At 34.0% G+C, this 20,103-nt stretch overlaps 1 protein-coding gene and 1 long non-coding RNA gene across 3 annotated transcripts in view; one reads left to right on the forward strand and one right to left on the reverse strand.

Moving 5' to 3' along the window:
• LOC128224683 (70 kDa neurofilament protein-like) overlaps nucleotides 1-13,582 on the forward strand; it is a 35,567-nt gene extending 21,985 nt beyond the window's left edge. The window contains exons 9-12 of one of the 2 annotated variants that reach the window (XM_052934652.1): nucleotides 3,216-3,331; nucleotides 3,904-4,014; nucleotides 4,847-4,963; nucleotides 12,902-13,582. In XM_052934652.1, the coding sequence (XP_052790612.1) occupies nucleotides 3,216-3,331; nucleotides 3,904-4,014; nucleotides 4,847-4,963; nucleotides 12,902-12,940 (383 nt within the window). In that variant the 3' untranslated portion in view covers nucleotides 12,941-13,582. Of the gene's footprint in view, nucleotides 1-200; nucleotides 306-614; nucleotides 735-938; nucleotides 2,015-3,215; nucleotides 3,332-3,903; nucleotides 4,015-4,846; nucleotides 4,964-12,901 lie in introns of those variants that run through there. The other variant, XM_052934651.1, reaches the window with a different exon arrangement.
• Nucleotides 13,583-15,191: 1,609 nt separating this feature from the next.
• Nucleotides 15,192-15,890, reverse strand: LOC128223071 (uncharacterized). Its single transcript, XR_008259283.1, has 3 exons — nucleotides 15,761-15,890; nucleotides 15,496-15,583; nucleotides 15,192-15,272 (listed from the first exon to the last, which is right to left on the reverse strand). It is a non-coding gene; the product is annotated as an uncharacterized LOC128223071 (long non-coding RNA).
• Between the last annotated feature and the right edge of the window lie 4,213 nt (nucleotides 15,891-20,103).

A 20,103-nucleotide genomic window follows, 5' to 3' on the forward strand; every position in this document is an offset into this window, starting at 1 on the left:
TTCACGGAAAAATACTGCTGTTTTAAATAAAAGAGCTCCTTGAAGTAGGTGACGAGCAAACTCATTTTCAAAGGTTATTTTGATGATATTAAAATGTTCCGTGCAGTTTAAAACTTACAAATTACAGGTAACTTGCCTTCCGCAATATATTCATTGTACATGTTAATGAAATGCAAAATTATTAAGGAATATTTTTTCAGGATTTCGACATGTCTAATTGGAGTCTTGAGAGAAAACACCCTAAAGGCAAATCCTCCTTCAAGTTGCCTGATAACTTTAAGCTGAGTCATGGCAAGTCTATCAAGGTATGTTATGTTTTACGAGTAAACAATCTCACACTTGCCACAACATTGATCAATAAGAGCAAATTGAAATATATTGAGCCAGATTTAAATTGAAGACAATAAGAAAATAAAGAAGTATCTCGCGGGTTAACAAGTAAACAACTACATAACTCTTCCATAATTAGCTTAATAGCTGCGTGCAGCATATACCCCCATATTTCTCATGCATCAACATTTATCCCACTTTTTGGGGTATTATCTGTATGAATTGAAATGTGTTCGTTATTAGCCCGATAGGATATTATCGTATACACCATTGATTCTTTTTAGATATATGCAAACTCGTTCGAGGATGACGCTGGCCCAAATGACTTCGTTGCCCCAAAGTCAACCTGCAAATCGTGGGGAGTAGGGAGCGGGCAGTACACACTTCACGACGATAAGGGAGCGGTCAGTATTAATTCTAAAATGTTGTTATTCCGCTTGGCTTTATATGTATTTGCAATCAGCGGATAGAACGAATAGATTAAAAAGAGCGATAACGCTCACTTCACTGTATGCATTTATATACATGGATATCTAATCCATCATTAAAGTATTTATTGAATTAGATGACAATTAATTCGTATGCTAACTTATTGTTTTGTTTTGCAGGAAAAGGCCAACTCAAAGATTGACTTCCAGACTGAAAAATAAGCGAAACAGAACGATCCGTTGATAAAGTTGTGGATATCAACTTGATATTTATTTCGTCGTTTCAGCAACTCTCTTGGCTATGCATATCATAACGTGTTGTGAACTTCTCACAGATTTATATTCATATTAGATTGTTTTCATTTAATTATTTTTATTAGCTAAGCTTTTGGCTCGATTGTGATATGTATGTTGTTGTCCAATACATATATATTGTTTGCAAATCTCACTTATATTTTTGAAACTCAAATACAAGTAGTCATATCGCCTGAAATTATAATTTATTTTGGAGACTTATCTGTATTTTATTTTGTTTTGAATGTTAGCTTATTGCATTTAGTTGTCCCCGTCATAAGAGATACGTGTAAGTCCCCGTCATAAGAGATACGTGTAAGTCCCCGTCATAAGAGATACGTGTAAGTCCCCGTCATAAGAGATACGTGTAAGTCCCCGTCATAAGAGATACGTGTAAGTCCCCGTCATAAGAGATACGTGTAAGTCCCCGTCATAAGAGATACGTGTAAGTCCCCGTCATAAGAGATACGTGTAATGTAGCCTGTTATGTAATTTACGTATCCTATTTCTGAAGGTGCTTATCAGCAAACACTCATAGAGGTCCACATCCATAAATTAATGACCCGTAAAAAACAGAAAATGAAATAAAGTAATCCATGACGTTAAAACGTAGGGAATTGGTTGATTTACAAATCACTTGTTTTAAAGATATTTTTTTAATTATAATTTGTTTCATTTTAAGTTCATTTTAGCTTTGTGTTGACTCGTACACTTTGTGTTGTATTTAGATGTTTTTTGTAGTTAGTAATGTACAAATTATTTTAGTAATTTTTAACCTACCATATATATATTCATACAAACCTTTCGCATTTTCTTTTTTTAAAACAGATTGTATAGATCACTTCATTGCAAGAGTTTGGATAAGTGATACGATTTTGTCTGAGATTTGTATTAAAACCTGCTATATCGTTTGTAACAAAGTATTTATGAACGTGAATAAATAACAATACATACAAAGTTAATTTTATTTCCTTGATCGATATTCAGTTCCCTTTGCACGGGCATATACAAAACTGTCCAAAAGTTACCCGGCCCCTCAACTAAAAACAACTACAGTACTTACTATTTCATCTTTCATCTCATGTAATGCATTTTTGTATCGCTCCCATACATGCATACGTCAACTCACAAACAAACCTTTCTAAAACTGGAAATGAAATCAAAAACTTTTTTTTTTATTTGGAGGAATTTCGTTTAAGTTTTGTACAAGCCAACAAGTAATAGAACTTTTCAAAGCCTTACCGATCCACTTCTGGTAGTTTACCAGTTTGCATTATGCTTGGGGACCTTATAAACAGAAGACAATCACAACCAAAGGATAGGAGAAATAGACGAAAAGCTAGATTAATGCTTCTTCACAAAGATCGCATTTCTGCAATAGATCACAGACTTAAGGTAAGAACTTTTTACCATTTTATGTTAGTACTGAAAGGGAAACAAGCACTTACATATTATCATAGTCATATCATCATTGCACCAATATATGATTATTCTCTAAACGCATGGCTTTTGACATCATCAGACGCTTTGCTTTTATAGTTCGAGATCTAGGTTTATGAGACGCATTATATGCTTGTCAAGAGTGCACAGAATATATTATGGTGATTTGGTGAACATTTTTTATGAAAGAAAATATTTAAAATTGCTTTCCCAGTCCAAGCTGAACCTCTGTTCTATGAGGTTGTTGTTGTTGTTTTTCAAATTACATTCTAGGGAATTTTACAGGAAATCGTTGAAGACCAATGGAATACATTTAGCACTAATGGTGTAAAAATGTTTTTTTGGCATAAATACAACAAAAGTAGCTAAGCAAAAAACAAGTGTATTGTCTTTTTTCTAATCGTGAATCCAGTAACGAATTAAAGTATGATCATTTTTTGGAGTACTCCGAAATGACAATTTGTTATTACATACGTTTTTTCATGTTAATGTTTGTTGACTTATACAATCCTCTTAATCATGGGTTACGACCTTTGTCATGGTTGCACTTAGAGTAACGCCCCCTGTCATGTTTTTACTTAGAGTAACGCCGCCTGTCATGTTTTCACTTAGAGTAACGCCCCCTGTCATGTTTTTACTTAGAGTAACGCCGCCTGTCATGTTTTTACTTAGAGTAACGCCACCTGTCATGTTTCAAAACGCCTTATTTTATCTCCCCTGCAGCCATGAGCGAGTCTTCTGGAACGGTTCGTGTGTCTAGGACTTCCAAGTCTCACGTTACCTTCAAGGAGGTGGCCCAGGATGGAGCCTTCTGTATGCTCGAGAACACCTCCGGGAGTGTAAGTGTTGTCACCCTTAGGTCTTATTGTTCTACTAGGCTGTCTTACTTTGGTTTATTCATATTGAATAGGGTAGACATAACTGTGAAGAATTAGGGGAAAATGCCAGTAATTTTATCCTTTTTTGTGGGGGGGGGGGGGTAAAAAAAATACCCGGAAATACAATGACATAGAAGGATCTATTTATCATATTTGAATGCACGTATATATCCGCAGCGTATTCATATTTCATCAGAAGTTAAAACATTGTATATTTTACAACGATTTTGAAGAAAATTATGACAACTTAAACTAAGTCACTCTCGTTTGCACTATGTTGCGGGAGAGTGAAATCTTGTGTTGTGGGGAAAACCGGCGTACCCAGAGAAAGCCCCTTGTCCGGCTTGGTGACCACTTACCAAACTCAAATGCGCCAAGGCTAGGAATCGAACCCTGGTCGGGTCGGGTCGCTTTAGTGAGAAGCGAGGGCGCTAATCACTGCGCTATCTGGACAACCTTGTATCACCATTGTAAATTAAGGAAATAAATGCTTTGTTTAATGTCATTTTATCATGAAATTTCTCCCTATGCAGGAATTTGACCTTTCCGGCATGGTGATTGAGAGAAAGCACAGACGTGGTACAGCCACCTTCGTGTTTCCGAGCGGCGGCAAGTCCAAGCTCAGATCAAACAGTAGCCTCAAGGTAATTAGTTTCCTGAAAAGCCTAGTTTAAGGAATGTTTGGCATGTTAATCACCTGCTGTGCATCTTCTGCTAATTGCACTGGTGTCACAGTACGGGCCAATTTCCTGCGTATTCGTTTATTAGCTTAGGGCCATTTAGGGTCCGTTTCTAGATCTGATCTGATAAGAGAGATCAAGGTAAGTAGATTAAGATCAATACACAGAGGCTGTGTACTGTACACAGATTTGGGGGGGGGGGTCACTTATAGAAGGCTTATACTAGGCCTTTAAGTAATGCCTTAATAACTAACTCAACTCCCGAAAATGCTTAATTACTCCGTATTATCTCTCCAAAAAAAAATGAATTATTACTCTATATTAAACTTACTCAACGAATTTTACCATCAAATTTAAAATGATTAAATGAGATAAAATACTGAAACTATTAAAAAGTAAGAATTACGATCAAAATATAAAAGAACCAGAGTTATTTCTTTCAAATAACAATATACATATGATTTGATTGATACCAGTTGAGTTAAAACATGACACTTCTTGAGAAACAGACCCCGAGATTAAACTAATGAACAGTCCTTATGGACTGTGGCATTACAGCAGAGGTCCTTTACATAAGGGTTAGCATCATATTTAATATCGTTTACATAACAAAAAGAAGAAAGGCATTTATTGAACAATTATCAACAATTTAGATATTAAGAGTTAATTGAAAATAGCTATTAGCTTCCATAGAAGTTTAACAGTCAAACAGTTATCCGCAATACTGAATTGGCTGAGTTAACTTTGCGGTCCCCAATAACATTCAATCAATCATGTTTTTTTTTTGGTATTACAGGTCTTCGCCTATGATTTCAAGGCCGAAGCAGGTCCAAACGACTTTGTTGGGGACGAAGGCACGTGCAGGACATGGAGCACGGGCAACGGCGAATACAAGCTCCTGGACGGCAAGAAAGTAAGTACACCTTGTTTTTAAAGCTGCACTCTCACAGATAAACCATTTCTAAAACTTTTTTTTATGTTTTGTCTTGGAAAAAACAATTTTTGCGTAAATATCTGCAAAGCAATGATAAAAGATTGCTGACAAAAGATCAGATCGCAGATTTACATATTTCCGTTCGAAAATTAATATTTTATATTAATGTTTTAAGAAAAATGCATAAAACATCATTTTTTTAACTTAAATATAAAAATCTTCTATCTATTTTTTTGTCAGCAGTCTTATATAAATGGTTTCTATGGATTTTCGCAAAAAATTACCGTCCCAAGACAAAAAATAAAAAAATTTGTCACAACGTTCAGTCTGTGAGAGTGCAGCTTTAAATGTTTTAACTAAACGATGGGCAACCAATGCAGCCTAGAATCATTTACTGTTTACAAACATATATTCTGTCAACTGTGATTACAACGCCCTATGCTGCTTTGGCGAAGTTTATTAACAACTTAAAATCTTCAATCTTGTATCTAAGTAGATATTGTTACAAGCATAACTTTAGAAGAACAGATAAGGTAAATGATTACTCACACATCAGATTATGTGTGGATGAACACATATGAACGAGTAGTATGAAAGTTAAGCATAAAACGAGGATGCAGTTCCTAATGTCAGCCAGCAGAAAGGTGTTAACACAGAGTGTTATTGTGTTCTTTTTGCAGTGTATATTTGTATTATACATGACAGTGTAGTTGTGGATTGTATGTGACAGTGTATACTTGTATTATACATGACAGTGTAGTTTTAGATTGTATGTGACAGTGTATACTTGTATTATACATGGCAGTGTAGTTGTGGATTGTATGTGACAGTGTATACTTGTATTATACATGGCAGTGTAGTTTTGGATTGTATGTGACAGTGTATACTTGTATTATACATGACAGTGTAGTTTTGGATTGTATGTGACAGTGTATACTTGTATTATACATGACAGTGTAGTTTTGGATTGTATGTGACAGTGTATACTTGTATTATACATGACAGTGTAGTTTTAGATTGTATGTGACAGTGTATACTTGTATTATACATGGCAGTGTAGTTTTGGATTGTATGTGACAGTGTATACTTGTATTATACATGACAGTGTAGTTTTGGATTGTATGTGACAGTGTATACTTGTATTATACATGACAGTGTAGTTTTGGATTGTATGTGACAGTGTATACTTGTATTATACATGACAGTGTAGTTTTAGATTGTATGTGACAGTGTATACTTGTATTATACATGACAGTGTAGTTTTGGATTGTATGTGACAGTGTATACTTGTATTATACATGACAGTGTAGTTTTGGATTGTATGTGACAGTGTATACTTGTATTATACATGACAGTGTAGTTTTAGATTGTATGTGACAGTGTATACTTGTATTATACATGACAGTGTAGTTTTAGATTGTATGTGACAGTGTATACTTGTATTATACATGACAGTGTAGTTGTGGATTGTATGTGACAGTGTATACTTGTATTATACATGGCAGTGTAGTTTTGGATTGTATGTGACAGTGTATACTTGTATTTTACATGGCAGTGTAGTTTTGGATTGTATGTGACAGTGTATACTTGTATTTTACATGACAGTGTAGTTTTGGATTGTATGTGACAGTGTATACTTGTATTATACATGACAGTGTAGTTTTGGATTGTATGTGACAGTGTATACTTGTATTATACATGACAGTGTAGTTTTGGATTGTATGTGACAGTGTATACTTGTATTATACATGACAGTGTAGTTTTGGATTGTATGTGACAGTGTATACTTGTATTATACATGACAGTGTAGTTTTGGATTGTATGTGACAGTGTATACTTGTATTATACATGACAGTGTAGTTTTGGATTGTATGTGACAGTGTATACTTGTACTATACATGACAGTGTAGTTTTGGATTGTATGTGACAGTGTATACTTGTACTATACATGGCAGTGTAGTTTTGGATTGTATGTGACAGTGTATACTTGTACTATACATGGCAGTGTAGTTGTGGATTGTATGTGACAGTGTATACTTGTATTATACATGACAGTGTAGTTTTGGATTGTATGTGACAATGTATACTTGTATTATACATGACAGTGTAGTTTTGGATTGTATGTGACAGTGTATACTTGTATTATACATGGCAGTGTAGTTGTGGATTGTATGTGACAGTGTATACTTGTATTATACATGGCAGTGTAGTTGTGGATTGTATGTGACAGTGTATACTTGTATTATACATGGCTGTGTAGTTTTGGATTGTATGTGACAGTGTATACTTGTATTATACATGGCAGTGTAGTTTTGGATTGTATGTGACAGTGTATACTTGTATTATACATGACAGTGTAGTTGTGGATTGTATGTGACAGTGTATACTTGTATTATACATGGCAGTGTAGTTTTGGATTGTATGTGACAGTGTATACTTGTATTATACATGACAGTGTAGTTTTAGATTGTATGTGACAGTGTATACTTGTATTATACATGGCAGTGTAGTTTTGGATTGTATGTGACAGTGTATACTTGTATTATACATGGCAGTGTAGTTTTGGATTGTATGTGACAGTGTATACTTGTATTATACATGGCAGTGTAGTTGTAAATTGTATGTGACAGTGTATACTTGTATTATACATGGCAGTGTAGTTTTGGATTGTATGTGACAGTGTATACTTGTATTATACATGGCAGTGTAGTTTTGGATTGTATGTGACAGTGTATACTTGTATTATACATGGCAGTGTAGTTTTGGATTGTATGTGACAGTGTATACTTGTATTATACATGGCAGTGTAGTTTTGGATTGTATGTGACAGTGTATACTTGTATTATACATGGCAGTGTAGTTTTGGATTGTATGTGACAGTGTATACTTGTATTATACATGGCAGTGTAGTTTTGGATTGTATGTGACAGTGTATACTTGTATTATACATGGCAGTGTAGTTTCGGATTGTATGTGACAGTGTTTACTTGTATTATACATGGCAGTGTAGTTTCGGATTGTATGTGACAGTGTATACTTGTATTATACATGGCAGTGTAGTTGTGGATTGTATGTGACAGTGTATACTTGTATTATACATGGCAGTGTAGTTGTGGATTGTATGTGACAGTGTATACTTGTATTATACATGGCAGTGTAGTTGTGGATTGTATGTGACAGTGTATACTTGTATTATACATGGCAGTGTAGTTGTGGATTGTATGTGACAGTGTATACTTGTATTATACATGGCAGTGTAGTTGTGGATTGTATGTGACAGTGTATACTTGTATTATACATGGCAGTGTAGTTTTGGATTGTATGTGACAGTGTATACTTGTATTATACATGGCAGTGTAGTTTTGGATTGTATGTGACAGTGTATACTTGTATTATACATGGCAGTGTAGTTTTGGATTGTATGTGACAGTGTATACTTGTATTATACATGGCAGTGTAGTTTTGGATTGTATGTGACAGTGTATACTTGTATTATACATGGCAGTGTAGTTTTGGATTGTATGTGACAGTGTATACTTGTATTATACATGGCAGTGTAGTTTTGGATTGTATGTGACAGTGTATACTTGTATTATACATGGCAGTGTAGTTGTGGATTGTATGTGACAGTGTATACTTGTATTATACATGACAGTGTAGTTTTGGATTGTATGTGACAGTGTATACTTGTATTATACATGGCAGTGTAGTTGTGGATTGTATGTGACAGTGTATACTTGTATTATACATGGCAGTGTAGTTGTGGATTGTATGTGACAGTGTATACTTGTATTATACATGGCAGTGTAGTTTTGGATTGTATGTGACAGTGTATACTTGTATTATACATGGCAGTGTAGTTTTGGATTGTATGTGACAGTGTATACTTGTATTATACATGGCAGTGTAGTTTTGGATTGTATGTGACAGTGTATACTTGTATTATACATGGCAGTGTAGTTTTGGATTGTATGTGACAGTGTATACTTGTATTATACATGGCAGTGTAGTTTTGGATTGTATGTGACAGTGTATACTTGTATTATACATGGCAGTGTAGTTTTGGATTGTATGTGACAGTGTATACTTGTATTATACATGGCAGTGTAGTTTTGGATTGTATGTGACAGTGTATACTTGTATTATACATGGCAGTGTAGTTGTGGATTGTATGTGACAGTGTATACTTGTATTATACATGGCAGTGTAGTTGTGGATTGTATGTGACAGTGTATACTTGTATTATACATGACAGTGTAGTTTTGGATTGTATGTGACAATGTATACTTGTATTATACATGGCAGTGTAGTTTTGGATTGTATGTGACAGTGTATACTTGTATTATACATGGCAGTGTAGTTTTGGATTGTATGTGACAGTGTATACTTGTATTATACATGACAGTGTAGTTTTGGATTGTATGTGACAGTGTATACTTGTATTATACATGACAGTGTAGTTTTGGATTGTATGTGACAGTGTATACTTGTACTATACATGACAGTGTAGTTTTGGATTGTATGTGACAGTGTATACTTGTACTATACATGGCAGTGTAGTTTTGGATTGTATGTGACAGTGTATACTTGTACTATACATGGCAGTGTAGTTGTGGATTGTATGTGACAGTGTATACTTGTATTATACATGACAGTGTAGTTTTGGATTGTATGTGACAATGTATACTTGTATTATACATGACAGTGTAGTTTTGGATTGTATGTGACAGTGTATACTTGTATTATACATGGCAGTGTAGTTGTGGATTGTATGTGACAGTGTATACTTGTATTATACATGGCAGTGTAGTTGTGGATTGTATGTGACAGTGTATACTTGTATTATACATGGCAGTGTAGTTGTGGATTGTATGTGACAGTGTATACTTGTATTATACATGGCTGTGTAGTTTTGGATTGTATGTGACAGTGTATACTTGTATTATACATGGCAGTGTAGTTTTGGATTGTATGTGACAGTGTATACTTGTATTATACATGACAGTGTAGTTGTGGATTGTATGTGACAGTGTATACTTGTATTATACATGGCAGTGTAGTTGTGGATTGTATGTGACAGTGTATACTTGTATTATACATGACAGTGTAGTTTTAGATTGTATGTGACAGTGTATACTTGTATTATACATGGCAGTGTAGTTTTGGATTGTATGTGACAGTGTATACTTGTATTATACATGGCAGTGTAGTTTTGGATTGTATGTGACAGTGTATACTTGTATTATACATGGCAGTGTAGTTGTAAATTGTATGTGACAGTGTATACTTGTATTATACATGGCAGTGTAGTTTTGGATTGTATGTGACAGTGTATACTTGTATTATACATGGCAGTGTAGTTTTGGATTGTATGTGACAGTGTATACTTGTATTATACATGGCAGTGTAGTTTTGGATTGTATGTGACAGTGTATACTTGTATTATACATGGCAGTGTAGTTTTGGATTGTATGTGACAGTGTATACTTGTATTATACATGGCAGTGTAGTTTTGGATTGTATGTGACAGTGTATACTTGTATTATACATGGCAGTGTAGTTTTGGATTGTATGTGACAGTGTATACTTGTATTATACATGGCAGTGTAGTTTCGGATTGTATGTGACAGTGTTTACTTGTATTATACATGGCAGTGTAGTTTCGGATTGTATGTGACAGTGTATACTTGTATTATACATGGCAGTGTAGTTTTGGATTGTATGTGACAGTGTATACTTGTATTATACATGGCAGTGTAGTTTCGGATTGTATGTGACAGTGTATACTTGTATTATACATGGCAGTGTAGTTGTGGATTGTATGTGACAGTGTATACTTGTATTATACATGGCAGTGTAGTTGTGGATTGTATGTGACAGTGTATACTTGTATTATACATGGCAGTGTAGTTGTGGATTGTATGTGACAGTGTATACTTGTATTATACATGGCAGTGTAGTTGTGGATTGTATGTGACAGTGTATACTTGTATTATACATGGCAGTGTAGTTGTGGATTGTATGTGACAGTGTATACTTGTATTATACATGGCAGTGTAGTTTTGGATTGTATGTGACAGTGTATACTTGTATTATACATGGCAGTGTAGTTTTGGATTGTATGTGACAGTGTATACTTGTATTATACATGGCAGTGTAGTTTTGGATTGTATGTGACAGTGTATACTTGTATTATACATGGCAGTGTAGTTTTGGATTGTATGTGACAGTGTATACTTGTATTATACATGGCAGTGTAGTTGTGGATTGTATGTGACAGTGTATACTTGTATTATACATGGCAGTGTAGTTGTGGATTGTATGTGACAGTGTATACTTGTATTATACATGGCAGTGTAGTTGTGGATTGTATGTGACAGTGTATACTTGTATTATACATGGCAGTGTAGTTGTGGATTGTATGTGACAGTGTATACTTGTATTATACATGGCAGTGTAGTTGTGGATTGTATGTGACAGTGTATACTTGTATTATACATGGCAGTGTAGTTGTGGATTGTATGTGACAGTGTATACTTGTATTATACATGGCAGTGTAGTTTTGGATTGTATGTGACAGTGTATACTTGTATTATACATGACAGTGTAGTTTTGGATTGTATGTGACAATGTATACTTGTATTATACATGGCAGTGTAGTTTTGGATTGTATGTGACAGTGTATACTTGTATTATACATGGCAGTGTAGTTTTGGATTGTATGTGACAGTGTATACTTGTATTATACATGGCAGTGTAGTTTTGGATTGTATGTGACAGTGTATACTTGTATTATACATGGCAGTGTAGTTTTGGATTGTATGTGACAGTGTATACTTGTATTATACATGGCAGTGTAGTTTTGGATTGTATGTGACAGTGTATACTTGTATTATACATGGCAGTGTAGTTGTGGATTGTATGTGACAGTGTATACTTGTATTATACATGACAGTGTAGTTTTGGATTGTATGTGACAAGTGTATACTTGTATTATACATGGCAGTGTAGTTTTGGATTGTATGTGACAGTGTATACTTGTATTATACATGGCAGTGTAGTTTGGATTGTATGTGACAGTGTATACTTGTATTATACATGGCAGTGTAGTTTTGGATTGTATGTGACAGTGTATACTTGTATTATACATGACAGTGTACATGACAGTGTAGTTTTGGATTGTATGTGACAGTGTATACTTGTATTATACATGACAGTGTAGTTGTGGATTGTATGTGACAGTGTATACTTGTATTATACATGACAGTGTAGTTGTGGATTGTATGTGACAGTGTATACTTGTATTATACATGACAGTGTAGTTGTGGATTGTATGTGACAGTGTATACTTGTATTATACATGGCAGTGTAGTTTTGGATTGTATGTGACAGTGTCTACTTGTATTATACATGACAGTGTAGTTTTGGATTGTATGTGACAGTGTCTACTTGTATTATACATGACAGTGTAGTTTTGGATTGTATGTGACAGTGTATACTTGTATTATACATGACAGTGTAGTTTTGGATTGTATGTGACAGTGTATACTTGTATTTTACATGGCAGTGTAGTTTTGGATTGTATGTGACAGTGTATACTTGTATTATACATGACAGTGTAGTTTTGGATTGTATGTGACAGTGTATACTTGTATTATACATGACAATGTAGTTTTGGATTGTATGTGACAGTGTATACTTGTATTATACATGACAATGTAGTTTTGGATTTTATGTGACAGTGTATACTTGTATTATACATGACAGTGTAGTTTTGGATTTTATGTGACAGTGTATACTTGTATTATACATGACAGTGTAGTTTTGGATTTTATGTGACAGTGTATACTTGTATTATACATGACAGTGTAGTTTTGGATTTTATGTGACAGTGTACATTTGTTTTCTATTTTGCAGGAGCTGTGTGGTTACAAGCTAGAATACAGCGGCCGTTAAGCAGCGAACATGAACGAATGTGACAAAGGAATGTACAATGACTATCTCTTGACATCGAAGAGTGAAAGGGAAACAGTTTTAAGAGATATTTAAAACCATAAGCATATATGACTGTTTCATTTTCACTTTTCGCCATACTTGTCAGTCATAAGATCATCTATGACTTTAAATGACACATTTTTGTCAGCTTGTCGTGTGTTATTGGTATGGATTTCATAGTCGCAATTTTTTAGATCGTTTTTCTTATTTTGTATGCGTTGTTTGTTCATTTTAACTATGTTTCAATATAGGAGTTTAACCAATTTATATTATTCATATGTCTTCGCTTTTTGCTTTGACTTGTAGAACATGCCTTCGCACATTGATTTCCAAGGTGCTTCAACATGTATATATAGTGTTATACGAATATTAGGTATATCTTAAAAATAGCTTACCTCTGAGAAATAGTGTTGACAGGGTATCGTATTGCTGGGTATGAATCATCAAATGAAAAATAATGATATTTTTAAATCATAGAGTTATCATTTTTCCAGTCAAAATTATAAGAATGGTCAAGAGCATGATTTGTGTTTTCTTTTTGTAAAGAGTTTGCTTCATTACATATATAGCAGATATATATTTGAAATAAAAATTTAGATTTTATATCGAGTTTATATTTTTATACACCCAGACTACGGCTTCATCATGAACGATTATGGAAAGCATTGCAGCGTTCTACAAAATTCCGACAAGCTCAAATTTTGGCCAAGGACTGCATCATAACAAATACAAATCTAAAATATTGCTCACGTGTAGTACCAGAAAATAGCATATTCTTTTATAGGCTTGTAGATATTTTCACATATTTTCTGTCAAAAAAGTTATTTAGAAACTAAAGTCACTTACTTGTTTCTTGACATCGGTTGTGGCCCATGGTAACCCATGTGAGAACCCCTTTTTGTCACGTGATTCCTCATCCTGACATAACACCATGGTATGATTCAAAATAACTTTTTTATCATTTTCAAAAGCACATTTTCTTATATATAATGTTGATAAACAACATTGATCAATGGTCTTCAGAAAAAATATTCTACAACAGAAAGTGAGCTTGAGTATTATCCAAAAAGTGTTAAACTGAACCAAAGATCTATTTTTCTCTATAATTGTTTTCCTTAATTTTGATATTGACCAACTATCAATGCCACCATACCATGACTATTTTAATACATAGGTTATAGACCACTAAATAATTTTCCTATATATTGTATAGTGAAAAGAATGGTTTGCACTCTGGTTTCTAGTATTATTCACAATCCCCAACATCCTACATGCAATGGAAGTTCGAGAAAGTGACGTTTCTTTTAAGAACATTAAACTGGCTGAACGTCGATAAAGTTACGCAGTCCCATTCTACGAGTATTAACACAATCGGAACACCTCGGCCATCTCCGCCATACGACGAGGATCGGAAGTACGCTGGCGCATTAGTAAAATTCATAATAATAATACCATTTTATTGTAGAAGTTTAATGAATAATTTGTATAACGATGTTCAAACTGGTTATCAGCTAGGTGTAGTTTTGCAAATCATTAAAAGTTCTAAAAGTGAAGTACTTAGGAGTAAAGGCTAAACTGAAATTACTACACGGTCTACTTCCTGAGGTGATTGCGAAAACGTTCTTAGTGACATGAATTAAGAGGAAGATAGAACCTTTTCGCTTTCACCCATCGACTTGTAGCTTAGTTAAATGTTAGGAATTTGGCATTGTAAACCGTCCGCGGTTGTTTTCGAAGGAAAATGACCGAGGTGGTCGTATTGAGTTAAAACAGTGCGGTGAAAATGTAAACGATAAAGCTGCAGATCCAGTATGTTCAGCCACTTTTTAAATTACAACCCATTCAGCTTCAAAGCCTTAAAGAAAAGCAAGTAGCAGATCATCTGATTTGTGTTAACTATGCGTTCCTTTACTGTCATGTGTTAAAACAAAACCATGGACCTATAAACGGTTTATAGGTCCGTGAAAAAACAAAAAAAAACAAACAAACGCATGTAACACTGAGAAGTCACTTCCGATTTTGAGTAATTTGATTTTTAAAAATTCCCTTTATAAATTGTTTTTATGAAACTTTATTATTTACATGTGTATATAATGGTCTGACCTTTACCCTGACCTTTATGAAGGTCGTTAAATAGTTATTACGTATCACGAGTATGAGACCAAGCCGGTCGAGGTTCGTTTTATGTCCTAGTGTGCATAACTAACGAAAGCTGTTTTCCATAGTTTACTCTCTTCGTTTCTATACAGATGAATCATGAATCAACATGAAGCATGAAGCTGGAAGCAACACACTGAAAAATAATATAAACAGTTATCAGTTAAATGCATCATCACATTTAGTTATTACAATAGGTTAAAGAAGGTTTATCTCATACAATATAATCATGTGCTTAGTGGCCCGTATTATCAAACGACTAATGAGATACATAACATTTCATACACAGATCATACAGTAATGGCAACAACAAATAAAACATATACATGACATCAACAACTACAGTCAGATGCACTTACAAGTTAATGGAACTGAGTGTTCTCACTGTTTACATGTCTCTCATCTCTCACCCATGATGTCTGTTAAATCTGGTCACTGTGGTTACTACTGTAAACAATTATGAACACAGTGAAACGCATGCAAAGGGTTATTTAAAAGGAGCTGCTATCTTCAAATACTGTGATAGAACAGAGTTTACCAAACCTTCCGAAAATGCAGAAAGCACAGCCAATACAACATATTGCAATTAAAAGAATAACACACTAGAATTCATTTAATACATACCTAACATGGAAATACTTCCAGGAACTAATTAAAATGGTAAGGCTCTGTAAGTGCGCCAAAAGCTGCAATCGTGGCAGATTGCTATTCTCACAACAACCTCAAATATCAGGGGGAAAAGGTAGCAGCCAACACAAAATATGAGAACTAGAGCGGACAACACTTTTTAATCAATGCTGAAATATTCACAGGGCTACATGTAAATTACTTCAAAGGAAGAAAGTTTTATTCCAGACATGGAAGATTTCAGAGATCTTTGAAAATTGCCAACCCCGCATTTAAAGTTTTTGCGAAAAGAGAAGTGAAAAATGTTATTTTGTACATATTTGCACTCAAAATCACTATCATAACAGAATTTTGATACTGTACTTAATCATTGAAATTTCTAAATGGCATTAAAAGTCACTTCCAAATGGGTGTAATTTGCCCTTTTAAAGCCACTGTTTTCCGACGCAAACCGGTTAATTGCTCGATATTGCTCTTCGTTTGCGACATTAATAATCTATAATCATCTAATAATCTATGCGAGAATGCGCAAATGAATCAAACATATAGCATTTTAAACCATTATGTGCGATAATGTGGAAAAAGAAGTTCAGATTGAGTTATTACTTGGGAACTTTTGCGATACTGATGCCACCTCCGTGCAGGGAGAAGAAGTTGTCCGCTTATTCCCCGAGAAGTTTACTCCCTATATGTTAGACTGATATTAAGAAAAAGACACACACAAAACAATAAAACCAGTTATGTTCCAGGGGCACCATCTGAACAAAAAGATTGAACACCAGAAATCCATGTTTAAATTAAATATTTTAAACTTAGGCACGTCTGGATAATTCATGTGATTCCCTGATTGAACTTTTAGAAGACTTGATAGACCAGTACCAATGACTACACAAAGCTGATAAAATAGCTGTAATTTAAACAAGTGAGACTCTGGGGTGGTATTCAGTATGCAACTTAAATTATCTTAAGGTCATACACCATTGACTATATTTACTCCATTGTGTATTGTCAATTATTAATAACATGTAATCCGATACGCTACATCGTTCTTACATCAAATTCAGACCAATATTGAATACCAGCCCTGAACTACAGAGGCCTTATTTCAGCTCGGTTTGAATAACAATAGATAATGATTCAATGTCTGGGTTTAGAGTTAAGAAGATGGGATGTATGTCTTTGAACAATGTTGCCACACAACGATACTTCCTATATGGTTTGATCTAAATCGCCCAAATGTCTATTATGAGAATCGAGAATTCACGAATGCAATGGAGCAAGTACGCACAATTTCGAGGAAAATGTAAGTGTATTTTAAGAAATATCAATTATTTGTTCTGAAAATCATGATTTGCACGGAATGTGCGTTAATTAAACCTTTCAAATCGGTATCAGTTTTGTGGTGGGAATGGAGTCGTTATGTCCTGAAGATCGAAAAAGGTGTCATGATGTTGACAAAATGAAGGAGTACAACTCACGAACTGAAATCAAGAAACCTTTTCTACTTTTAGACCCAAATAATACAATTTATAGCAACGAAAAGATACCGGCTAAAACGACGTGTTTTTATAGCGCATTCCGTGCATAGCATATTTGATAAGAAATTTTAGAATTTCTTTCATGCTTAACGATGAAAAATGGGGTTTTAACAGTGAAATAACAACAGTGAAAATTTGATATTTTCACTGCAAAATAAGGAGTGAAAATATCAACTTTCAGAACTACTTTTAATTCCTTTGTTGTTACATGTACTTGCCTTGATCAAAACAGAACACTGGACTTCAGTAAATTATGTCAAAACATGTTTAAAAAAATAAAGAAATGTTTTATAAATTTAAATAAATATAATTGGAAATTAATAACTTACCGTTTATTACCGGTTATCCCGTTTATCAAACATTTTACTGATCTTTGAAGCTGAATGTTCGAACATTTGCTTTCATACCAAACAAATTACAGACAAAAACAACTGTTCGAACATAAATAAAAATTTATATCATCGTTCAAATGTATTTTGAACTGTTTGCCGTTGTAGTACGTAAAATGAGCTTCCTGGATAATTCACACAACAATTTACAGATAGATCCGGTATTTTTTTACCCCACCCCACACACAACTCAAAATGTGTCAACAAACTAGCGTGGCATTTACTCTTTATATGGAAAACAAACATTTTAAAGCGAAACAGACTGGTCTCTGACAGTAAGATGACTGAATATTAACTTACTATAAAACACGCGTACATGCAGGCTTAAACTAAGAACTATGGTTAAAATCCAATGAGTATCCACATTTGTATTGCTAACACATTTGACCTTCCAAATTTTCATTCTTTAAATAGCGGCGTAGTAATTTGGTTATGTATTCATGCCCATCTTTAAATAAAAAGTGTTTTCATTATTTTTTTGAAAATATGTGCACGAATAATACTTCATTGTTTACTGTTCATAAAGCTTTGCAATAAAAAGCGAGCGAATATTAAGCTATAAGAATGAATAGCAGAGAACTATTTCCCAGCAAACCGAAAGTAGAAAAGTTGACAGCTATAATTATGCATGAGGGGCGCCCCACGGGTAGCGGCGTAAAGCCAACCTTTTTCAAAAAAGGGGGTAATTCAGAAATAAATAAAAACAAAACAAATAAAACTCCGAAAATAAGCATAAAAGAAACAGAAAATTTGTTTATTTCAGTGTAAGATCGTATTTAATTTCACTCGTGATCATAAAAAAACTACATGATTTTCTATGACACTCGTGAAATAAAAAACGATCTTACACTGAAATAAACAAATATCCTCTATATCTTTTGAAATAGACACATTTCATTCTCGAATTCGATGGCACCCGCTCCATTATATTTGTGAATACTATGGCTCAATTCTCCATCGTAAAGAGTGCAGGTCGCATTTGAAGATTTTCCAATAAGAAAACCAGATATGCCTTTGGATTCATTCCAGGATATAATTAATTTTTTTCCGTAAACTACATTAAAAGTTTAATACAAATATAGAGTTTAAAAACCTGTGTTGAAGCATAGCGGATACACTTAGAGAATTAGAGAATGCATAGTTCTAAACGTAAGAAAATACGGAACAATTTAGTTCGCTCACAAACAATATCCGTGAATTGTTTTTTCACGGTTTCTGCTGTATGAAGATGAATGACATTTAAATAAACAAAATCTTAATTATAAAATATTTCAATATCTGCACTAAAGCCGCATAACCATCCCATTGTTTTTGCGAGATATTTAAATACAAACTTTGTTTTAATAAAATGTATACGTCAACACAAACTAAAGCTTGGTGTTCATTCGTACACAATGTCATTTGCCTAAAAATACTTAACACATATATTAATCTTACTCATATGAAAAAGGTATTCAAAAATTAACAAATCTGTACAATTTAAATTATGGCGGCCATTTTGGAATCTCGAAGACGACCATGATGCAACATGGTATTACCCTCACTTTCCTTACGTTTGAGTTGTTAAATAAGTGTACGTGGGCGGAGGATCGTATGCTTCAACCTCACTCGGAACGAGTTTCGATTAAAACTGATCCGATGCTAAGGAAAACATCAGACCATTATTCTATACACGTATTTTAAAGATCGACCCGAAATGACGCATTTGTTTATCTGAATTGCACTTTTCATATGCTCCTTGGTAATTGTCCTTACTGTAGTTCATATGTTGTTTGTTTCGTTTGCATATTGATTGAATGTGGTTTTACTGAATATATCTACATTATTTACAGTATGAAATTATTGTAATTTATAATCATCATATTAAACTGAGTTGTGTTTGTCGAAGAAATGTATGATAGTGATAGTGTGATTGTATGTTTTGTATGTTGCTTAATATGTAACTTAGTATATGTGTTTTTGTAATACTTTTTGTGTAAAGGCCATGCTGGAAATAAGTAGTATGTCTGTAATGATTGTACACTTAGTATGTAACCTTCGTTAAATAAAGTTGTTATTATTATTATTATTATTATTATTATTATTATTATTATTATTATTATTATTATTATTATTATTATTATAGAAACTGATCTATCCAAAAGGTTAAGCGTATATTAACTTCCTAAATCTTTTTGGGAGTTGTGCGGTGGCGCAGTTGATTTGTTGCTGCTTTTCGCTGTTGCCATCAGCGTGCGAAATATGTACAGGGAGCATGCTACGACAGCGTCGGGTCAATATCAAGGTCACATATTGATTATAACTGGTGTCCACTCCATATATGCTTTTTACCCGTAAAGAATGATCATGAAATTCGTCCATTTTCCGCGGCGTGACCGAGTATTGGAGCACTAAACACGTCCCTGATAAAAAG

This window comes from Mya arenaria, chromosome 17 (assembly GCF_026914265.1).
Source record: "Mya arenaria isolate MELC-2E11 chromosome 17, ASM2691426v1".
Taxonomy (NCBI): Eukaryota; Metazoa; Mollusca; class Bivalvia; order Myida; family Myidae; genus Mya; species Mya arenaria.